The 23568-nt window shown below is 36.5% G+C and overlaps 1 protein-coding gene across 1 annotated transcript in view; it reads left to right on the top strand.

Moving 5' to 3' along the window:
- The window catches only part of ARAP2 (ArfGAP with RhoGAP domain, ankyrin repeat and PH domain 2), a 187313-nt gene that overhangs the window by 153205 nt on the left and 10540 nt on the right, over positions 1–23568 (top strand). Inside the window, 4 exon segments of the mRNA XM_047719085.1 lie at positions 4533–4672; positions 15077–15159; positions 16211–16246; positions 18140–18203. Coding sequence (XP_047575041.1) covers positions 4533–4672; positions 15077–15159; positions 16211–16246; positions 18140–18203 — 323 coding nt within the window.

Raw genomic sequence — 23568 nt, 5'->3', positions numbered from 1 at the left:
AAATTCTCAAAGAACAATGGCTGACTTGCCCACTCCCTGCCGTGGAGGATAAAAGAAGAACAAATTTAGTAGTACCATTCCTGGATTTATGTTTCTCCCTCCTGTGTCTCTGTCTCTGCCTCTCCTTAACAGGAAATTTCCACCTCCTCTACAGATCAGTTCTTTTATTGGGATTAGGGACCACTAGTTAGGAATTGTTCTTTTTGTATAAAAACTTGAGGATTTCAGGTGATTTGGAAAAATTTCTTTCTGTTGTTTTTATTGCCCCAGTAATATGATAATCTGTTCTGTTTAAATAAATTTGGCCATTCTGTTTTGTTTCATGCCTGTGACTTTTAAGGGCTTTTCTAATTAATAGTAACATTAGAGCACAACTGAGAATACTGTTTTTTTTTTTTTTTTCTTGACTCCACTGTTAACTCTAAAGATGTTTTAAGTCCAATTGTGCCTTCCTTGTCTATCAATCAACAAGACGGGAAGAGGGATTTGTGATTTTCTAGAGAAAACAGTATATTGGAAATTTATTGGAATAGAAGACAAAAAGTAAAGGAAATTCTACCCATTAGGGTACATCCCAGAAACTTCCTCTGAAGGAATTAAGTTCCTGGGGAGTGCATTAAATCTTCAAATTTGTGACATTTGGGAAAAAAATAAGATGATTTTCCCAAGTTACTTAAAGGTTTCTTTTAGTACATTAATCATGTGCTATGCAGGTTTCTTTTTCAATTAAAAGCAAAATTACAGAGTATGTCCTATGCTTTTTCTTTCCTTTTCTTCTTTTTTACATTCTTAGTACATAGAAGTATTCCATGCTTATTAACTTACACCATGCAGAGGACTGAGGTCTTGGACGATATGACATGTGAAATCATTCTTTTTGATTAGGTCAGATGGATTTAATGTATATTGAATGACCATAGGAAAGGGTGTAGCCAGGAGGACTGCTTACGTGGCATTCGAAATACTAGTGCTCTGAAGTTTGGATCTTTAAAAAAAAAAATCTAGGACGATCACTGTGCTGGGAAGGACTATGAAGAGAGCAAGACTTCGTGGAGTTGAGAAGCCCAAAGCCTAGCAGGGAGATGGGAGTTCTGAGATTCTCAAGAATGATGAAGCAGGAATTTGAACTCCAGCTAAGAAGAGATGTGCAGGGCCAAAAGCTTATATTCTGACAAGCTAGAGTCGAATTCAAACCTGGACAGCGTCTGGATAGCAGGCACAGTGGACACAGCTGGCATGAACTTTTACTGAACCAGATTCCTGTAGAGCAGAGAACCTTAGTAAGCTTCCTGCCTGGGGTGAAGGGGAGGGATTGAAAGTTTAAGAATGAAGTACCCCACAGTTGAGGGAGCAAGCAGTACTGGAAAAGTTTGAAAAAGTGAATTATTAGAAGCCATTTAATTCATAACTTTGATTTTGTTACACGCTGAGTCATACACGATGTCCCCCAAAGTATGTAGCTTCATTTTGTCCTTTAAGTAGTGGGTAATTTTTCTACATGTTTTAACATTTTGAGATCAAATAGAAATTTAGTTGTGAGAGCTTTTGAAACATTTTTAACATCCTTGATAGTTACAGAACTTCATATTTCAAAGTTCTTTTCATTCTTCCCTCCTCCTTCACAAATATTTTTCTCGAAGCCTTTCTCCTGAGTCCCTTAATATTGTATGCTGCAAGAGTTAGTTAATATACTCAATTATGTAATAATTAAAATAAATATTACCAAGTATGAACCCAAACACAGCTAAAATATTTGTTTTCCTAAGCCTATTTTCTCTTTGACCTACAAATGGTTTACTTAGGCATTGGACATATGAATATTGGTAAAATTTGAAAAGTTTATTAATTTGGACAAAAATCTAAATGAAAAAGTATCATTAAAAGGTGTGAATGGAATTTGTCTTAAGCATTATATAATATCTGCATCTCACAATTTGATTTTAATTTAAACTTTAAAAAATGATTTACCTATTTCTAAACCAACAGTGTTGTAATTGCCTTTCTCCACTTCCCTGTTCCACAGCAGCTGAATCATTAATCCTACTGAATGTCTTTTGAATTATTCGCTTCTGTCAGCAAATGTAGCTTTGCTTGTCAGACGTATTAACTCATTGTCTCCAAGGTTGTCTATTACTAGAACCGAGTATATACCAGACCCTCAGTACCTTATGAAGAAATGAATGTTTTGATGTAATATGAATTTCACTGAATAGTTTTATGTTTATTTTTTTCTTGACCTTCCAGTTGTATTAAAATACATCTTCTTTCTTTTCATTGGAAAAGTTATTTTTAATTTAAATAGAAGTTATTTAGCTGTAAAATATCATTTGAAATATTTTCTGTGGGATTGAATATTGAGTAATAATTGTTTGAGAAGACAAATTTTAGCAGTGTTTTTCAGAAATTAAAGTTGCATACTACCAATAAAGAAGCTATTTTAGTATGACAGTGTGATTAAAAGAGTGTTATCTATGGCTAGTGCATGTATTGTGAAGACTATTGGGGTTTGCTAATTACATTTGTTTGCACATCTGTGCTTAGCATCAGAGATATGATTATTCCTGGGAATTTTTGCTTCCAGGTATCCATGCCATGCTCATATTTGAGTATAATTATGAGGAACTTTTTCTATTTTTTTGAACTTTCATTTCCTTATGCTGATTATAATTCTGATCCTCTGTGTATTATTTGTCACATAAGTACAGGTTTTCCTCAAACAAAGGAAACGTTAGATTTCAGACTAAGAGTTCTTTCTAAAACCATTCAAGTTATTTTGTAAATTTCAGAAATAGTGCATGAATATTTTGTATTCACATTGTTTTAAATTTCAGAAACCGTGCATGATATTAAGAATTATCACCTGACTAGCAGAAAAATGTTAAAGGTCCTGGTCTGATATAGTGTCTTTTTGTGGTCATTATCTAATATGAGGCCCACGATAACCTGTAGGATAGGTGTTATGACTGTTATTTTCCAGGATCCAGTAGATACTGATGCTTCCAATATCCAGCAGATATTGACACCATAATAACCGTGTCATAGCTGTTTGACTTAGGGTTCCTTTTTTCCCTCCCATTGTTCTTCAGTTCCCAAGTAGGCAGTTGAATATTGTCTAGATTTTAAGAGAAAGCTTTAGACTGGAGCTGTATTGATAAATTTATACAAGTACAAATTGGTGTTCTTTTTCTCTTTTTAAGATTTTATTTATTTATTTGTGATAGAGCGAGAGAGAAAGAGAGAGAGAGAACACAAAGAGGAAGAGCAGCAGGCAGAGGCAGACGCAGGCTCTCTGCTGAGCAGGGAGCCTGATGTGGGACTAGATCATAAGACTCCGGGATCATGGCCTGAGCTGAAGGCAGATGCTTAACCGACTAAGCCACCCAGGTGTCCCCAAATTTGGTGTTCTCACCAAAAAGTATTTTTATAGAATTGGTTGAGTGTTTCTAAGTGTGACGCATGGCAGTATTGCACATGAAATGTAGTTGTTGATAAATTCTCTACCTTAGCAGTTTTGCCTTTTTTATCCTTACCTGGTTCAGATATATAGGATTTTTATTTTTTTTTCAGATATATAAGATTTTATTTAGTGCCCCAAGAATTCCTGGGTTCCTATATCAGAATTCGGGGAGCGGCTTCCATTTTTACCTCTGTATTTGCATTGTTCTTTCGAGAGCAGTTCCAAAGAAATATAATAAAGCCAATTATGTAATTTTAAATTATCTAGTAGCCCCATTAAAAGATCTAAAATAGATGAAATTAATTTTAGTAATATAAACTCATTATTTAAAATATAATTTGATCATTTAATCAACCTTACAAACTTATGATATTTTTACCTTTTTTTGGTAAGCTCTTTGAAATATGGCATCTATTTCATACTAATAACGCACCTCAATTGAGATTAACCACACTTCAAGGGCTCATTAGCCAGCAGCCAATTGGACAGCATAGGCAGACCTTATAAGTAGATATGAATATCCTGACACATGGTGCTCCCAGAAATTAACCATCAGCTTCTTACTGATAAGAAGCAAGTTCCGGGGGCGCCTGGGTGGCTCAGTGGGTTAAGTCTCTGCCTTCGGCTCAGGTCATGATCTGGTTCCTGGGATCGAGTCCCGCATCGGGCTCTCTGCTCAGCAGGGAGCCTGTTTCCCTCTCTCTCTCTGCCTGCCTCTCTGTCTACTTGTGATCTCTCTCTGTCAAATAAATAAATAAAAATCTAAAAAAAAAAAAAGAAGCAAGTTCCGATTTTATATTATCAAAATAAAAAATAGAAAAATTTTTAAAAGATTTTATTTAGTTATTTGACAGACAGAGATCACAAGTAGACAGAGAGAGAGAGGAAGGGAAGCAGGCACCCTGCTGAGCAGAGAGCCCGATGTGGGGCTCGATCCCAGGACCCTGAGACCATGACCTGAGCCGAAGGCAGAGGCTTAACCCACTGAGCCACCCAGGCGCCCCAAATGTTTTATATTATATTCCAAATAAATGAAAATGTACTTAACTTACAAAAGCAATGTTGTACCTTACAGAGAGAAGGGCCCTGGAAAGTATCAAAGAAGGAATGTTGAAAATTAAAGAAGAACCATCTAAAATACTTTCTGGAAATAAGTTTCAAGACCGGTATTTTGTTTTACGAGATGGGTATCTCTTTCTCTACAAGGATTCAAAGGTAGTTGTATATTTAGTATTTGAACATGTATGCATGTTTGTGTAGGTATTAACATTCTCATTTCATACCCCTGTCCATCCTCTCTTGGCAGTCAAGCCCTGTAGTAAACAGAACACACCGTCAGCTAATTTCTTACAGCCTCTGAAGGTAACATTAATGCACTAATTAATACAATGAAGAACTTCATGTGGCCTTTCTGAGCACTTCTCATTTTTTAGTGCAGAGAAGTCCTTAAAGAGAAGTCTAATATGTGTTACATAAGCTAGCATTTAAGTCAGCATCTTCATCAATAAAATTAAAAGCCATCAGAAAAGATGAAATCTTACCATTTATGTGGATGGAACTGGAGGGTATTATATTGAGTGAAATATAAGTCAATCAGAGAAAGACAATTATCATATGGTTTCACTCATATGTGGAATATAAGAAACAGCACAGAAGATCATAGGGGAAGGGAGGGAAAACTGGGAAGAAGTCAGGAAGAAAAACCATGAGAGGCTCTTAACTATAGGAAACAAATAACAGGGTTGCAGAAGGGGAGGTGGGTAGGGGGATGGGGTGACTGGATAATTGGCTTTAAGGAGGGCACATGACATGATGTGCACTAGGTGTTACATGCAACTGATGAATTACTGAATTCTATATTTGAAACTAATGATGTACTATATATTGGATAATTGAATTTAAATTAATAAAAAAGAGAATGTTATGCCCTGAGGCAAAAATGGCTTGACTTTAGCTAACGGAAATTAATTAAATGTGGAATAAAAAGGCAAAAACCAAATAATAAAATAAATTTGATTAATGTATTTCCTATATGGTTGAATGAATTGACTCATGTAATATCATATTTATCAACAGAATCTTACTGATATATCTCTGTAAGTTTGAATTTTCAAAAGCTTTTGTTAAGGAGTTGTGGAATGGAGAGGAGATAGAGAAATGAAAGAGGAAATAGATTTATGGAATTGTAAGAATTCTGATTATTGATTAGTAGTGAAAATCTCTAATCCACCAAATTGGTTGTGTGAATAATAACTTAAGCTCTCAACCTCAATTTCTTGAATCTGTAATATGATGATGATAGTATGAATCCTGAATGCCACATTATTTTATTGCTTAGTTAAGAATATATGTTCTTTTAAGTCATGAAACATTACATATAATAACATTATGCATGTAATATGAAACAATATATATACCAATATATATTGGTAATAGCAGCATGCTCATCAAGACTTCATGAAGAATATCAATGGGCAAGTCCCAAACAGAGAAAAATATATTCATAGTATATATATCTGAGAAAGGACTCATATCTAGAATATGAAGAACAAATCAACAATAAAAAAAAAAAAACACAATGAAAATTGGGTTGCAGTCCTGAATGGACACTACATGAAAGAAGATGGAGGAATAACCAATAAAGCATTGAACTAAAGACAGTCGACCTAATAGTCCCCAGGGGCATGCAGATTGAAACCACACAATACTATTTTATACTCACTGGTATGACTAAGGATCTTGATTAACTAAAATCATCCTAAATTGCTAGTGGAAGCATAAGATCACACAATCACTGTGTAGAACTGTTTGGTAGTTTAAAAAAAATAAAGTTATTCATACGTCTACCCCATGATCCAGGAATTGATTCCTAGTATTCTGTCCACAAAGCACTTGTTCCAGAATGTTCATAAGCAGCTTTACTCATAAAAGCTAAAACCTGGAAACATTCTAAATGATTCATTATCAATAAAAGAATGATATATTCATATACTAGAATATTACTGGGCAGTAAAAATGAATACTAATGAATATGGATGAACATGGATGAATCTTTGAGTCCTTGTTGAGCAAAAGCAGCTTGATACAAAGTAGCATCATATGAGTTTGTCCATAAGAAATCGAGGTACAGGCAAAACCATTTATGATGAAAGAAGTCAGTAAGTGTCTGCCTGGGGTGTGGAGAAAGGTCGCTGCTGAAGCAGGACAGTGGAGTCAGTAGGAATCTTTCTAGGATGAGAGAAATAAATGTTCTCTCTCCAGTTCTGGGTGGTGATTACAAGGGTGTAAGCAGTAACATCTCTACTTCCTTGAATTTCAGATAACACCTACATAATAATTTAAACGTAGAATGACAGCAGGATCTAAAGAAAGACACACAGGATCTGTGTGGTGCTTTGCTGTGATCTGTTGTAGAGATGTACAAACACAGACCAGACTAGTTATGTCTGTGAATATGTTAGAAGAATGGATTCATAGGCAGCTTTCCAAAGCTCTGTGCTCTCATTTTGTTATGGCTTCTGTTGAGCTCCTCACATGCTTTGACCGCCTTCCCTGTATGTTCCTCCGGCAGAGAGGCCTCCATGTGGGCATAAATAAATCTGAGTAGCATTCTTTGTTTGATTAGGACAGTGGACTGTCCAGGCAGGGGGGCTAACAAAACAGCACTGACTCCTGCAGCCCTCATCTATGCAGAGAGCTATAGTAAATACTGTACTCAGACTCTCACCTTATTATTCCATCTGATGGACCCAGCAGGGAGTCTGTGTGCGTATCAAATGGTTATTATTTATTATCACCCTGCAGTTTTTCTAGTAGATGAAGAGTGGAGTTTGCAGAAGTGAGGCACAGAAGAATTTGGGCCTATGTGAACTGAACACATCAGATTTTAAGGTTCATGAACTTTTAGATTTGTGTTCATGAAAGTAAATTCAGGACGTCACAGCTGATTATTCTAGCCATCTAGAACTGAATCTGATTGAATTTTCTTTGGTTTTCTTCAGTGGGTCACGCACTTTGATATTTGTTGGACAGATTTCCTTAATCCTTGCCCTTTTATATACATAATATGTTGGTTAAAGGGTCACTTTTGTAGTTGGATATCTGCTTAGGGTATTTGAAAATGAACCTGAACTTTTTGGTCCCACTGTGGAACCAAGACTTATATTGTGTAGCAACAGAAGGTTGCCAGAAACAAACGACTAGTAGTCAGTAGTTAGTAATAGCAGTTCTGCCTTTATGGCAACAACCAGCATTCAGGCAGTTGCTCTATAAAAAGTAGAGTTCTATACATTTCACTTGTATTATCTCATTTTATCTTTATCATAACCCTGTGAAATTAGTACTATAATTATTCCCACTTTACAGATGAAGAAGGGAGCTTATCAAGATATTCTATAACTTGCCCAAGATCCCATAGCCAGTAAGCAACAGAGTGTTCATTCCCAAGTATTAGACTCCAAAGGCTCCATGCAGGAATTTACTAAACAAATAGTAATCTTGCATTATTTTAAGTTAGGGGATAAGTTTTTTGTTTTGTTTTGTTTTGTTTTTTATTTAGGTAGTACCAAAGATTCCCAAATATGACAATCCATACAATTAATTTTTTATAGTGTTTTCCCCCCAAGCTGATATAAATTTAAAAATCTGCCACAGGAAGCTTATTCATGGACAAGTGGTTTTTTTTTTTTTTCAGATGGATTGATTTTGTGACAGAGAGAATCTCATACCCTTTAACAGAATATGTTTTAGGAATTTATATGTTTTTGAAAGGTTGAATCTGCTCAGTCTAAGATAATTCATACAGTGACAGTATCAAGTTTGTCTTAAAGAGTGTTTTTTGTTTTTTGACATTTGAAATACTTCCTTTTCCCAGCTTTATTGAGGTGTAATTGACAAAAAATGTATATATTTACATTGTACAAGGTGATGTTTTGATACATTCATTACACATTGTGAAATGATCACTGCAGTCAAACTAATTAACATATCCATTACCTCACATAGTTATTTGTTGGCGCTCTCTGTGAGTGTTGGGAGTGGTGGTAACATTTAGGATACACTCTCTTAGCGAATTTAAGGTATGCGGTACAATATTAACTATAGTCATCATGCTGTACCTTAGCTCTCTAGGACATTCATTCAGCATAACTGTAATTTTATACGCTTTGACCAGCATCTCTCCATTTCCCCTGCTCCCAACCCCTGACAACAACCATTCTGCTTTTTGCTATGATTTCAACTTTTTTAGATTCCATATGTAAGTGAGATACACTATTTGTCAGTGCTTTTTAAGGACACTGAACCCATTTTGTTTTTATAACAGTGAGCTCAGGTTATGGCCTTATAATTATTGTGCTTAAAAGTTGTATTTGTACATCTGTCAGAATAAATTAATGTAGCTGATACTTTAATTTGCACATTCAGGCAAGGAGACTCAATTTACGGTTTTCCTTCAACTACCATTATTTTCAACACATGATTTTATACGGCTGTTTTGTTTTTCATGTTGCTGCTCTGTCCCTTTTAATATTGATGGTAGAGTCATTGACAATGTTAACATTTCCAATTATTTTACAGTAAATAAGCAATAGTGAAAATCTCCTAACTTATTTGAATAAACATTTGGCTCTGGTTTTGACAGTTGCCATTAATATATGTGTGACTGTATATACTTAGAAAATGATTTACTGAGAATGAAGTGGAAATTACAAATTGAAAAGTATATTTAAAAAGACTAGGTGTTAATTAGAGATAATTTATGAATGCTCATTAACAACAAATTAGGGTAACACACAGGGGAAGATATATTTTGTTTTGAGTTTTCCCTGCATAGAAAATGTTAATTAAAATGTTTTCAGACTTGATTTACATAAAAGGTGAGACATTTCAAAGAATATCACCATTATACTGTTAATGGTGTGAAAAAAAAACAAGTGGCTAAGGGAGGGGTCGTTAAAAGTTGCATGCACTAATAAGCAGACTCCTTTTAGGAGCAAGAATAGTTTTTTAAGCACACTAATTTAATTGGCTTAGTTAAAAACTTTATTTTGAATTATAGTGCCTGAAGTAACACATTAGAGACTTCCTAACAGTCTAGTATATTGAACTTTCTGAAGAAATTCTCCAGAAAATACACATACCAAAAGAGAGAATTGTAATAAACCAACAGTAAAGTTATCTTGCCAAATGAGATTTCTTTTTATAGAACTTTCCATTAGTGTCCTTACAGTTCTACTTTATGCATATTCAGTCTAAAGACAGAAACTTAAAAAAGCTTTCTTTCCACCACTGCTGTTTTCTTCTCAAATTCTGTCATTAGTGTTCGTTTTGGACAGAATATATGGTATAAAGTAATGAGCCTGCATGTCAGGAGTGGCTTGAGAATCTGTTGTATGACGTCAGACCTTCTATTGCCTAAAGTACACCAAAATGTAGGCAGTCTTGGAATTATGATATCCTGTTGTAAATGCAGACTACCTGCTTCAGCACTGTTTGTCTCATCCTGAACTGTGCAAATCCCATTGTTCTGGCTCTCACCTCACCTTACTGGCCACCTCCCTCAGGATTGAGCCCCAGGGAAGCGCTGTCTCAGCCAGGAGGAGGGCTTTTCACCTCAGCTGTGGTCTGATGTCCTCTCCGGACAGGTGTGACCCGGAGGCACCACTGCTGTGGATACAGCCCCAAGTTCTCCTTGCTTTGACTCTTTCCGACATGGAATACTCACTGCCTTACAGAGCTCCCTCACTGTTCTATATTAGACTTCAGTCCTTTTCCTTAACATGAAGTAGGGTAGCATGCTACAAAATCAGCACCCAAAACCAGTCCTCAGTTGGAATAAAAAGACAAAGCACATAAACTACCGGAAAATGACCTTAGCAAGAAGTACAGACGTTATGAGGGAAACTATAGAACTTCATTGATAGAAATAAAATGTATGTAAAGTCTATTAATATTTATCAATAGGTTTCATGTAATGCCTTTCAAATTCCCAAAGGGATTATTTTTAGAATCTGGCAGAACTGATTTGATAATCACCTCAAAGCGTAAACAGATAAGATACTTGCAAACAGCTTGGTGTATAAAAGACAAAATAAGTGTGTTGTATATTCCATCCAACAATTATGGTATACAGTAAAGCTGAAATAGCTGAAATAATATGATCCTGGCATAAAAATGAACAGAGATAGCAATGGTACCATCAAGTCAGGTAAAAGACCTACTTGTATATTAAGATTTGTTTTTGACAAATAAATGCCAAACAAATGCCACCATAAATGTATGTCTAAAGAAAGGTTTGTTTAAAGCTGTCATCATCAAGACAGTATGGTACTGGCACAAAAACAGACACATAGATCAATGGAACAGAATAGAGAACCCAGAAATAGACCCTCAACTCTATGGTCAGCTAATCTGTGATGAAGCAGGAAAGAATGTCCAATGGAATAAAGACAGTCTCTTCAATACATGGTGTTGGGAAAATTGGACAGCCACATGCAGAAAAATGAAACTGGAACATTTCCTTACACCACACACAAAAATAGACTCAAAATGGATGAAGGACCTCAATGTGAGAAAAGAATCCATCAAAATCCTTGAGGAGAGCACAGGCAGCAACCTCTTTCTAGGAACATCGCCAAAGGCAAGGGAAGCAAGGGCAAAAATGAACTATTGGGACTTCATCAAGATCAAAAGCTTTTGCACAGCAAAGGAAACAGTTACCAAAAGCAAAAGACAACTGATGGAATGGGAGAATGTTGCAAACGACATATAGATAAAGTGCTAGTATCCAAAATCTGTAAAGAACTTATCAAACTCAACACCCAAAGAACAAATAATCCAATCAAGAAATGGGCAGAGGACATGAACAGACATTTCTGCAAAGAAGACATCCAGATGGCTAACAGACACATGAAAAAGTGCTCCACATCACTCGGCATCAGGGAAATACAAATCAAAACCACAATGAGATACCACCTCACACCAGTCAGGATGACTAAAATTAACAAGTCAGGAAATGACAGATGCTGGTGAGGATGCGGAGAAAGGGGAACCCTCCTACACTGTTGGTGGGAATGCAAGCTGGTGCAACCACTCTGGAAAACAGCATGGAGATTCCTCAAAAAGTTGAAAATAGAACTACCCTATGACCCAGCAATTGCACTACTGGGTATTTACCCTTAAGATACAAATGTAATGATCCGAAGGGGCACGTGCACCTGAATGTTTATAGCAGCAATGTCCACAATAGCCAAACTATGGAAAGAACCTAGATGTCCATCAACAGATGAATGGATAAAGAAGAAGTGGTATATATACACAATGGAATCCTATGCAGCCATCAAAAGAAATGAAACCTTGCCATTTGCGACGACGTGGATGGAACTAGAGGGTATTATGCTTAGTGAAATAAGTCAATTGGAGAAAGACAACTATCATATGATCTCCCTGATATGAGGAAGTGGAGATGCAATGGGGGGCGATTTGAGGGGTAGGAAAAGAATAAATGAAAGAAGATGGGATTGGAAGGGAGACAAACCATAAGAGACTCTTAATGTCACAAAACAAACTGAGGGGGGTCAGGGGGAGAGGGGTTGGGAGAGGGTGGTGGGGTCATGGACACTGGGGAGGGTATGTGCTATGGTGAGTGCTGTGAAGTGTGTAAACCTGGCGATTCACAGACCTGTACCCTTGGGACTAATAATACATTGTATGTTAATAAAAAATTAATAAAAAAATTTTTAAATGTTTGTTTAATAAATAGGCCTGGGGTAATTCTTAAAAATTTTCAGTTTAAACTCTGATCTATTCCAAATTGACAAAAGAAGTAAAACTTTAAAAATAGTAGCCCTTCAAATTACATGGCCATCAATTCAGTATTTGTCAGCCATGTGAGAACCCTTTAAAGTGAGATAGTTAAGAAAATTCAAAAGAAAAGATCAATATGACTTCCTAAAACTAGTAAAAGGAAACAGCAGAATTAAGGCAAACAGCAGTTTGTATAGAATATTTCATTTAAAAAGACAGGGAAATTTCTTATTTCATATATACGAAACTAATTCAAACAGAAAGATAAATTGTGAACCAAATCAAAAGTGAAAATTGCTAATGAATATATGAGTGTATGTTTAATTGTAAGTAAATGTACACTATCAATCTGGCCAAAATCTTATTTTTTAAAGATGTTATGTATTTATTTATTTGAGAGAGAACAAGAGTGTGAGTGGGAGGTAGGGGAGCAGAGGGAGAGGGACAAGCAGACACCATGTTGAACGTGGAGCCCAATGTAGGGCTCGATCCCATGACCCCAAGATGACAATCTGAGCCAAAATCAAGAGTCAGTGTTCAATCAACTGAGCCACCGGCACCCCTAAAATCTTAATCTTAAACATGTTCCTAGCCTTTAGCCCAGTGATTCCATTTCTAAAAATCTAGCCATAAGAGAAAAAAATATCCAAAATAACTATTCTAAATTCTCTACCTTGATGATAATAGCAGACATTGTTATACTGACTAGGAGTAAATTCACCAGGCACGTTCCAGGTCTCATTGATGCCCTAGAGCACTGGTCACCCAAGCTTTACTCCTGATCATCTTCTTGCTTGTTTTTGCCTTTATATTTCCTCTATATTTTCTAAACCTGTTTTCTCTATGAAAGGCAGTTTTTAATTTTAAATATATTTTCCATCATTTACTTTTCAAATTCAACTGCTTTCATGAAGAAAAAACTTCACAGTAACAGTTTAACTTTTATAGAAGTTAGTACTAATTTCAGCTAATTGTACTTAGTACTAAATTTTAGCCAATATTTGCTAAGTGGGCTTTTGCATACTGTTAGGATCCTAACAATTTGTCTGTATTACTGGGTCTCTGAAGCAATATGTTCTAAGTTCCTAATAATAATAATAATAATTCATTGCACACTAATGCTGATTACTGGACTAAATGTTTAATAGACATTTTTCTCATTTAGTCTGTAGAATAATCCTTCATAGTACTCCTTTACTTACTTTATCTTCTTTTTTAAAAATTCTATTTATTTAAAAAAATAAAAAAATTAAAATTCTGTTTATTTGAGAAAGAATATGAAGAGGGGGAGGGGCAAAGTGAAAAGCAGACTCCCGCTGAGCAAGGAGCCAGATGTGGACATGGGGCTCGATCCCAGGACCCTGAGATATGACCTGAGCCGATGTCAGACGCTTAACCAACTGAACTGCCCAGAAACCCCTTACTCACTTAATAATAACCCTATGAGATACTTGATATTTTTATTATCCCTCTTTACTAACAAGAAGAGCAGAGCAGAGTAACGTGAGCTCATAAACTAAGTAGCAAGCCAGATTTGCACCCAAGTTTCTGTGATCCCAAACCCCTTGCTCTTAGTTTTTAATGCTATATGCCTAACACTTTAAACAGAAGATTTCCTTCAGAATTATTAGGGTATGGGGAAAGTATGTGTTAATAATCATTTCCAAGGTTGTTACCTTTATGTGTAATGTGTGTGTGTTTGGTATAAGTTTTGAAATTAGAGGATAATGATTCAAGTTTTACCTGATGGTCTATGTTCCAAGATTTTTAAAAAATATTAGTTACAGATAAATATGTCAGGATGTGTATGTAGAATAGATCATTGATCCAGAATAAATGTAAATTTTTAATAGTTTACTTACATTAATTATTTGTTTAAAATGTTATTAATATGGATACTTGAGATAGTTCAATATATACCCATAAAAGTTCCTAGTATGGAATCCACAAAATACAGAAAATCATAATGCATTTGGCAACAAAACCTAACATGAAGGTAGTTGTCTTAGTTACATGAATACTGGGTGCTGTCCCCAGACAACATTGACGGGATTACATAATATTGACATTATTCTATTTTTCAAATATGAGAAAAAAATGAAAAATTATCAGTTCTGATTTATATCTGGTTCCAGGTGTCTTGAATAAAAAATTATTGTGTCTGTGTATACATGTACACACATACATAAACATGCATGTATATTCAAAATTTTCTATTTAAATTTATAACATTGTAATCAGAATAATCTTCATGTACTAAAAACTTAGTATAACATCCATAAAACATTGGAGAAACTGATTCTGAATCCAGTCATTAATACTCAAAATATAAAGATATTTTGGGGCACCTGGGTGGCTCAGTGGGTTAAACCTGTGCCTTCAGCTCAGGTCATGATCCCAGGGTCCTGGGATCGAGCCCCGAATTGGGCTCTCTGTTCAGCAGGGAGCCTGCCTCCACCTCTCTCTCTGCCTGCCTCTCTGCCTACTTGTGATCTCTGTCTGTCAAATAAATAAATAAAATCTTTAAAAAAATATATATATATAGGGGCGCCTGGGTGGCTCAGTGGGTTAAAGCCGCTGCCTTCGGCTCAGGTCATGATCCCAGGGTCCTGGGATCGGGCCCCGCATCGGGCTCTCTGCTCAGCAGGGAGCCTGCTTCCCTTCCTCTCTCTCTCTGCCTGCTTCTCTGCCTACTTGTGATCTCTGTCTGTCAAATAAATAAATAAAATCTTTAAAATATATATATATATATATATATATATAAAGATATTTTTAAAGTCTGTTTAATTACAGATTATTTTGTTTTCCTTACAGAGTAGTAAATATGACAAAATGTTTTCTCTTGGGTCACTGAAGTTTTATCTTGGAGTGAAAAAGAAAATGAAGCCTCCAACAAGGTAAAGTTTGAAAGGGAAGGGTTTTTGAAAAGTGAAAGTTTTAGGAATATGTATCTATGCAAGGATTTGGAGGTCAGAGACATTAATCAGGCTTTTTATAAGTTAAGCTACAGACAAAATCTTTGAGCTGCCACGGACATGGCAGGAGACCTGTTGCAGATTGTGGGAACTTCTGTGGGCAGATAAAAAAGCATAATATTCCTACTGAAGTCAAATTCCTTGGTGATGGCATCTCTTGTGTAAAACAAGAAATCCCCAGAAGGCCCTGTCTATTCAAAAACACCTGGGTTTTTCTCCACATTCCATTCCTTGATCAGTCTCACAACCTGGGGGCATAAGGAATGTTCCAGCCAATTCTACATACAAGAAAATAGCTTCTTGATGCGTGGCTGTATAATTTGCCTTTTTTTTTTTTGCCAGATTTGATAGTAAACCCACTAGTACCCAGGCAGTGTCCTCCTCTTCAACATTTGAATCATGCCAGCATGTGGTTTATGCCATACTTTCTAATCACAGATTGATGTGATTAGCTAATTAATGTTTTCACAAATACTTACAAAACATTTTCATGAACTGTTAGATACTTACTTTGGGTTTCTATTACTGAAAATTTTTCTCATTTTTGCCTATATGCTTTATTTGTAAACCCAGCACATACACCTGTGTTGCTGTTGACACATTATTTAATTTCCCACAATATCAGTAGGAGAAGGTTTATATCTTGTTTTGGCTGTTTTCCTAGATATGTATCCTTCCTCAGCCAAGAGTATCTTCTGAGAGATTTCCTTCACTTTCCCATGATGTCATAAGATCCCTTCCCTCCCTCTTCCTTGAGCATATTTAAATTTGTAGCCAAACCCTTCATTTATCATTCAACTCTAGATCAGTCATATCCATTGAATCATGATGTGTGGGTTTTTCTGTTCTGTTATACATTGCCACCATTGAGTCCCTGCTCCTTAATATCTAATAATCCTGGTTTTGGTTTTGTATGATTTCTCTTTTTTAATATGTGTGTTGTTGTTGTTTTTTTTTCCCCCATGTAATGTAGTTGGGGATTGACAGCGTATTCTGAAAAACATCACTGGTAAGTTAACAGCTGGCAGTTTTGGGATTTGATATATCGATAACTTTAATAAATAATATTGGCAGATAGAACTACAGACAGGAAATGTTTCACCAAAGTGAAGTTAAAATTTTTTTAAAAATACTTTGAGAAGAAGAAAATAGATTTGCTTCAAGATTTAGGTCCATTTCAATCCCAGGTGTCCTACTTGCTAGTTCTCTCCTAAGAGAAACTACGTCTGATTTCTCCCTAGTTATTATGGGAGTGTGGGATAAGCAGGCTGAATTCAGTTTTATATAAAGGATAAGAACTACCCAAAACTTTGTTTAAAAAAAAAAATCTTGGCCTCAAACCTTTTCTTTGCAAATATGTATTTTACATTGATGTCACAAGACCTAGCTGGTCTCCCTAGAGATTGTACTATATGTCTCTTCCTCCCACCTTAGCTGCATCTAACCAACCACTAAACCATATGGGATCTGCCTCTTAATTGTCTCTCTGATCAGGCCATGCCTTCATCTGTGTGGGTTATTCCAGTTATCCTAGATGCTCTTTATGCATCTAATTTTACTTTTGTTTTCTAGAATATGCTCTATCCAGCCACCAAAGGGGCTTCCTAAAATGCATTGTGTTTCTTTCCTGCATTAATTGTCTTCAGAAGGATAAAGTGCAGGATTGTTGGCACAGCACACAAGACCCTTTAATATGAGGCTCCATCAGCCTTGTCTCCCATGGCTTCCTTCTTTTTTTTTTTTTTTTTTGGGCTTAAAGATAAAACAGCAATCTATCTTTAATTCACAGTACATTCCTTATTCCTTCATCTTTCCATGTTAACGTCTGTAGTCCCTTTAGTGAGCCTTCTTCCACACTATATGCTGCTCCCATCCTCTTCCTGCTGATGTGGCGGACTCAACTGTCATTCTTCTTTCAAACTATAGCTCACATGCCCCAAAAGTCTTATCAGTTAACTCTCACCTCTAATCATTACTTATTTCTTCTCGGTATCTGTAGTATTTTGCATACATGGGTGCTTAATTATAGAGAAGACCGGCTTTTGGGACATGGTAATGGAAAGGGACAATACTTTTGTGAGAATCTAATGAAGGAAGCAAGAATTTTTTTTTTTTTTTTTTACAAATTTCGTTTTAACATTTTTATAATTGTTTTTGATACAGGAATAAAAATATATAATTACCTTGAAATGTCCATGTCTAACATCACTTACAGAATTTTCCTTTTGTAAGAATCCTTTACTGCATCCCCAAGTGTGCTCCTTTTTGTGTTCAATTTGACTTTCTCTTTTTCTCACTGTGTTCTAATTTATTTGTTTACATGCCTAGCTCCTATGATAGACTAGGTGAACCTTGAGGGCAAGATCTCTGTTTTATGCAGGTTTTTAATAAAAGGCTACTGAATCAGTGTTATTGAACATGCTGTAGTAGTTTTTCATTTAGTTCATTTTTCACAAGTCTTATGGGTATTAATGTTTATAATCTTTATGATGGAGACTGTCTAAGCCTTTTTTTAAAAGTCTGCTATTAAGAAAATGTGCACATATTTTTCTTCTTAGGCTCAGAGTTTCTGGGGAAAAGGATGTTTAACATCATGTACCTGAAAAAGGAAATGACGGTGGCCTTTCTGCCTTTCCACAAATATTGCTGATCATTTTTCAGCAGTTCCCAAAGCCTGTAGCTGTATTTTGTTTAAACTAGCATATTTTACTATTATTTTGTTATTGTACATTTAACAGAAGCCTAAAGCAACTTATACTGAAACACTTCCATTTTGATTGCATTAAGTCATGAATCAGGAGAAATCCAAAGAGGTCTCCAATCACTTAATAACCAAACAAATACACGGGAGAACAGTCTGCTATCTTTCTGAATTATGTATTCGATAAACCTTGTTTTACAGGCACATTTGTTGTGATAGTCTACAAACTCAGATGGAGTGGATGGCCAATGTCTTCATTGCCCAGGTATGATCTCTGTTTCAGCTCTCCAACAAAGTGTAACCGCTGCTCATAGGAAATGTTAGTGTGATGGACAAGCATTTTTAATGAGTTTTATGTGTATGCTCTACTTTTCTCATTTATGTATTTTTTAAATATATGAGAATCCAGATGTACCTATTACTCTTTGAAAGAGAGCTTACTTTCTTTGTTGAGGCTTCCTTCCTGGCACTCCAGCTACTCCTTACCTCAGGAGAGGTGCACAGCTTCAAGACGGTAGTGTGTTGGAAAGAGGAGCTTGTTTTACCAGAGTCCCGCATTCGTCTTCATTTAGAAAAGTGTGCTGTTTTCCTTCTTGTCCTCCCTATGGCCACCTACTCCCCCGCTCTCCACCCTAGCCTTTCCAGAAATAAGGACAGAAATAAAGGACACATTCCTTTAATACTTACTGCATGCTGGGTTCTTCAGAAGAGTTAACTCCTGCATTCTTTCCAACAAACCGTGCATGGTGTTGCTTGTTGTTGAGGGAATAAAGGTATAAAGATTCTCTCACTTGCTGGGCACCTTACTTTTAGTTAGTGGTTTAAACCCAGGGATGCCAGAGGCTAATACCTATACTCAATTCCCCATTTAGTCACCTCCCTACAGGAGGATTGTGTCTTTGGGGGAAGGGTTACTTTTCCTCTGCTCATTCCACTTCTTTGGACTAAGATAAACACAAAGGCCTTCTTGGATTTAAGGATTTAATGGCTCACCTCCATAGGAAGACAGATAGGAAACTAGCAAATGCTGATTTATACATGTTAACACACACACACACACACACACAAAGTCCTCCTTACAAGGAGTTCTTTGGGGTGTGCAGAATACTTTTCTAGTATCCATAGCCATCTGCACCCCTGATTCAGAAGCTCTCTTGATTTTCATTTATGTGTCACATTCTCAGAGGAATTCTCCCTGATCTTCAGACCAGTCAGACCTTCAGGCTGTCGGAACCCTGAACATTCTGTACGCAAGGTGTATTTCTAACTAGAAAGTGTTGTGTGATTAGATTTTTCGTATCTGCCTCTCCTACTAAAACGTAAACTCAGTGAGAAGAAGGGTTCTGTCAGTCTTATAAAACCTGTATGGATACCTGCACCAGAGAACCCAATGCCACTTATAAAAGTACATGGAGCCCCACATCAGGCTCCCTGCTCTGCTGGATCCTGTTTCTCCCTCTTCCTCTGCTTCTCCCCCTGCTTGTGTGCTCACTCTCTCTCTCTCTCAGTAGTTATAAGAAAGGGGAGAGAACATAAACAATTTGACAGAATTTCAAACAGATATTAGTTTGATAAAAAGGAGAAGAAGGGGCACCTGGGTGGCTCAGTGGGTTAAAGCCTCTGCCTTCAGCTCAGGTCATGATCCCAGGGTCCTGGGATCAAGCCCCACATCGGGCTCTCTGCTCAACAAGGAGCCTGCTTCCTCCCTGTCTCTCTGCCTGCCTCTCTGCCTACTTGTGATCTCTGTCTGTCAGATGAATAAATAAAATCTTTAAAAAAAAAAAAAAGGAGAAGGAATGAGTGTGACTGAGGTAAAGAAGGGCACTAACTAGGAAAGATTCTCAGGAAATGCCTTTCTGAATAGCTGACAGGTGTGTTGAGACCTGTCTGAAATTAGGGAGCAAATCATGCAGATATGCAGGAGTGGGAAGAGCATTCCAGTTACAGGGGCCAGCAAGTACAAGGTCCTGAGATGTGGTCACAACTTTGTTCCATGAACATCCTGAAGGACTGTGTTGCAGGAAGATGTAAAAGATGAGGAAGGCACTAAACAGATCATATAATCCCAGTTTAGGAGTGTGGGGAACAAGAGAAGGATTTGATCTGACTTATATTAACTGAAGAAATAATAATTTAGTTTGTTGTGGGCACACAGTTGGGAGTCCAAGATGGCAGCAGGAAGAACAGCTGTGTGGAAGATGGCAGTTCCGGCTAGGGTGGTAGCAGTGGACATAGTGAGACATTAAGATTCAAGAGTGGTTGAAAGTGGAGCCAACAGAATTTACAGATTGATTGGCTACAATACTTTGAGAGGAGTACTAATCAAGGAAGAGCCCTAGGGTTTGTTTTTTTTTTTGTTTGTTTGTCTCTTTGTTTAAGCCTTGGGCAACTGGCAAATAGAAGTGATAAGATCAGAGATGCAGAAGAAAACTGAGAGTTCTGTTTCAGCCTATGAAATTGGAGATGCCTGTTAGACACACAAATAAATATTTATTTGAATAGCAGATTGGATGTATAGAAAAAAAACTCAGACAAAGGGTACCTGGCTGGCTCAGTTAGAAGGACATGTGACTCTTGATCTCAGGGTTGTGAGTTCAAGCCCCACATTGGGTGTAGAGTTTATTTTAAAAAACAAATGCTCAGGTGAAATTTTGGGAATGCAGTGTAAATTTGGGGGAAGTCAGTATTCAGTTTGCATTGAAAGCTCTGGATTTGGGGTAGATAGGCAAATCTAAAATGAAAGGGGAGTATGGTGTAGAGAGAGAAAGAAATGGATGGAAGAATAAGCCCTGGGACATTCCAAACTCTAAGGGTCAAGCAGAAGAGAAAAAAAAGAAAACAAAAGTAATGTGAAGGGTTGAGAGGAAGAAAAAAACCAGATGATTGGTATAGAAAATCCAGCCAAGGAATTTGCTATGCAGATAAATGAGGCTGTGTGGTTAGAGAAAAAGAGGAGGTCAGGGTAGGTTTTGGGGTTTCAATTTATATGTCCTTAAGATGGGAAGGTATATACTTTCAACATACACTAATAGAGAAAATTCAGTAATTGGAAGAAAAAATTGAAGAGGAAAGTGATTTTTTTCCTTCTAAGTTTTCATTTAAATTCAAGTTAGTTAACGTATCGTGTATCATTAGTTTCAGGAGTAGAATGTAGTGAATCATCTCTTACATACCCCACATACAGTGGGCTCATCACAAGTGCCCTCCTTAATGCCCATTGCTGTTTTACCCATACCCCCACCCCCACCCTCCATCAACCCTCAGTTTGTTCTCTGTAGTTAAGAGTCTCTTATGGTTTGCCTCCCTCTCTGTTTTTATCTTACTTTATTTTGAGGAAGGTGATTATCAGACCAGCAGAGGCCCTGAGCAGACACAAAGCAATGTGAACAAGTGCACATTTGTTCATCATTGCTGAAAAAAATGGTTGTACACCAGAGTGTCAGACCTTGACTGTGTATTATAGTCCATTGAGCACTTATGACTGAAGAAAAGTTATTTGTAATCAGAGTAATTATTGCGAAGAGAAGGGAGCCTCGCTTATATGGCTAAAAGATACAGGGAGAGTAGTATATTTCATGGAGGGAAAGTGAAATTCTTCAGTGATTACTAGTAATGTTTAAATTAAATCAGTGAGCTCACCTTCAGTGAGTTAGGGTGGGATATTCAAAGTATAGGGGCAGAGGAAAGGTGAGAAATAATCTTCAGAGAGTGAGAAAGACGATTGTCCTGTAGTAGAACTTCAACTTAATGCTGAGCTCTTGCCTGACTTTAAGGTTAAATTTAAAGTGAGATAAATCTATAGAGTAACCATCTTTTTTTCTTTCTTCATCAATTGGTAGGCACCCATAGAGTAAGTAGAATTGGGTATAACTAGGTTGGGGGCTCTGCCAGGCAAGTATGATGAAAGGAGAAGGAGCACAGGAATTGAAGATATTGATTAGCAGGTGAGCATACTTAATGACTATGAAACCTCTGACAGGCTATCAAGGAAGTGGAGGAAGATGTGGAAAGTAGAATGATGGTAGAGAATAGATTGGAGGTCTCAAGGAGTCCAAAGAAGTGAATGAAACTAAATTGTTAGCTGGAAAGGTAAGAGGTCAAGCTCAGAAAGAGTAAGAAGCAAACTCAAGTTCTTACAGCATTTTTCACAGTTGCAAAGGTACAAAAATGACCTTGGATCATGTCTAATGACCTAAGTCCAAGGATGAATGGATAAAGAAAGTGCACACACAACTAAATATTATTCATTCTTAAATAAGAAAGAACTCTTGTCATCTATGACGACATAGGTGAACATGGAGGGCATTATGCTGAGTGAAATAAGCCACACAAAGATTGCAGTATTATATGTGGGATCTAAAAATAAAAGTCGAACTCCTAGAAACAGCGGAAAATGTGTTGCTGGGTGGGTAGGGGAAACAGGGAAAGTTGGCAAAAGGGTAAAAACTTTCAGCTGTAAGATGAACACAAGGTTTGAGTTGCTCATGTAGAACATGGTCACTGTTGAGATAGTTGATAATGCTATACTGTATCATTGAAATTTGTTAGGAGCAGCACTTAAATGTTCTCACCAAAATAGATGATAGATGTCTTAATTGACTGGATGGAGGAGAATCCTTTCACAGTGTATACATAGATCAAATCATCACATTGTATATTTCCAGTAGCCTACCATTTTGTCAGTTATGCCTCAAAGCTGGATGGGTGGGAAGAAATAGAAAGTGGGCGATAGAACTGAAGATTTTGGGGTCTGATCACTGGTTATAATAATGAAAGTATGATCCTCAGCTCTATGATCCATCAGCAGAAGGACCCTTATAAATAACTGTAAAGTGTCAGAATGTATTACTAGATAAAATGTTTTGCATGTTGGGAAAAATACCTCTTGGATCAATCTGTTAACTAATTAGCCAGTATACACAATGTAGTATATCCTTTCAGAAAAAGAAATACGTATTTGAGACTGTGTTTGCTTTTAGATTTCTCTGAATATCATTTGGCACATATAGTATACCTCAGTGAGTACAAGTATAAGCATAATCCATAAGGGTAATGAGTACTTTCCTGCCACTTTTTTTTTTTGAGCTTTACATGTTGGGAACATCCCAATTATATAACATCAAAATTATTTTTACCATGTTTGCGGCTATGACATAAACATAGCATTATGAAGCTTATAACTTTCTCTCTGAAATATTTGCTAATCTACCATTACAGATTTGCTGAACCAAAATAAATGCTACACTAAAATTCAAGGGCAAATCTAATGCATATGCACTCAGCCTAGTAATAAAGATTACACTGTAGGATCATTGAAGATTAAATGAGATTATGTACACTGGTAAGCACCAAGTCTGGCAATATGTCCCTCAGTATAATCTTGCCATTAATTATGGATACACAGTCAATATTAGTTGAAATGAATTCTTTGCTATAAAACACATTAAAATACTAATTATACTGTAAGACAGGAATGTGTTGAATCATAAGAAAAGGCATTTAGCTGTATACTTTGCCAAAAGGTTTTCATTTCGTCAGAATATCTGTAAAGCTTATCATTTTATAATTGGTATTCTATATTTCTTTCATGGATTGTTGTCTGAAAATCAGTTTGCTTTTGCCAACTTCTG

The sequence above is a fragment of the Lutra lutra genome, chromosome 2, assembly GCF_902655055.1.
Source record: "Lutra lutra chromosome 2, mLutLut1.2, whole genome shotgun sequence".
NCBI classification, from domain to species: Eukaryota; Metazoa; Chordata; class Mammalia; order Carnivora; family Mustelidae; genus Lutra; species Lutra lutra.
Note: the sequence above shows the minus strand (reverse complement) of the source record. Positions and strands in the feature narration are given on the sequence as shown.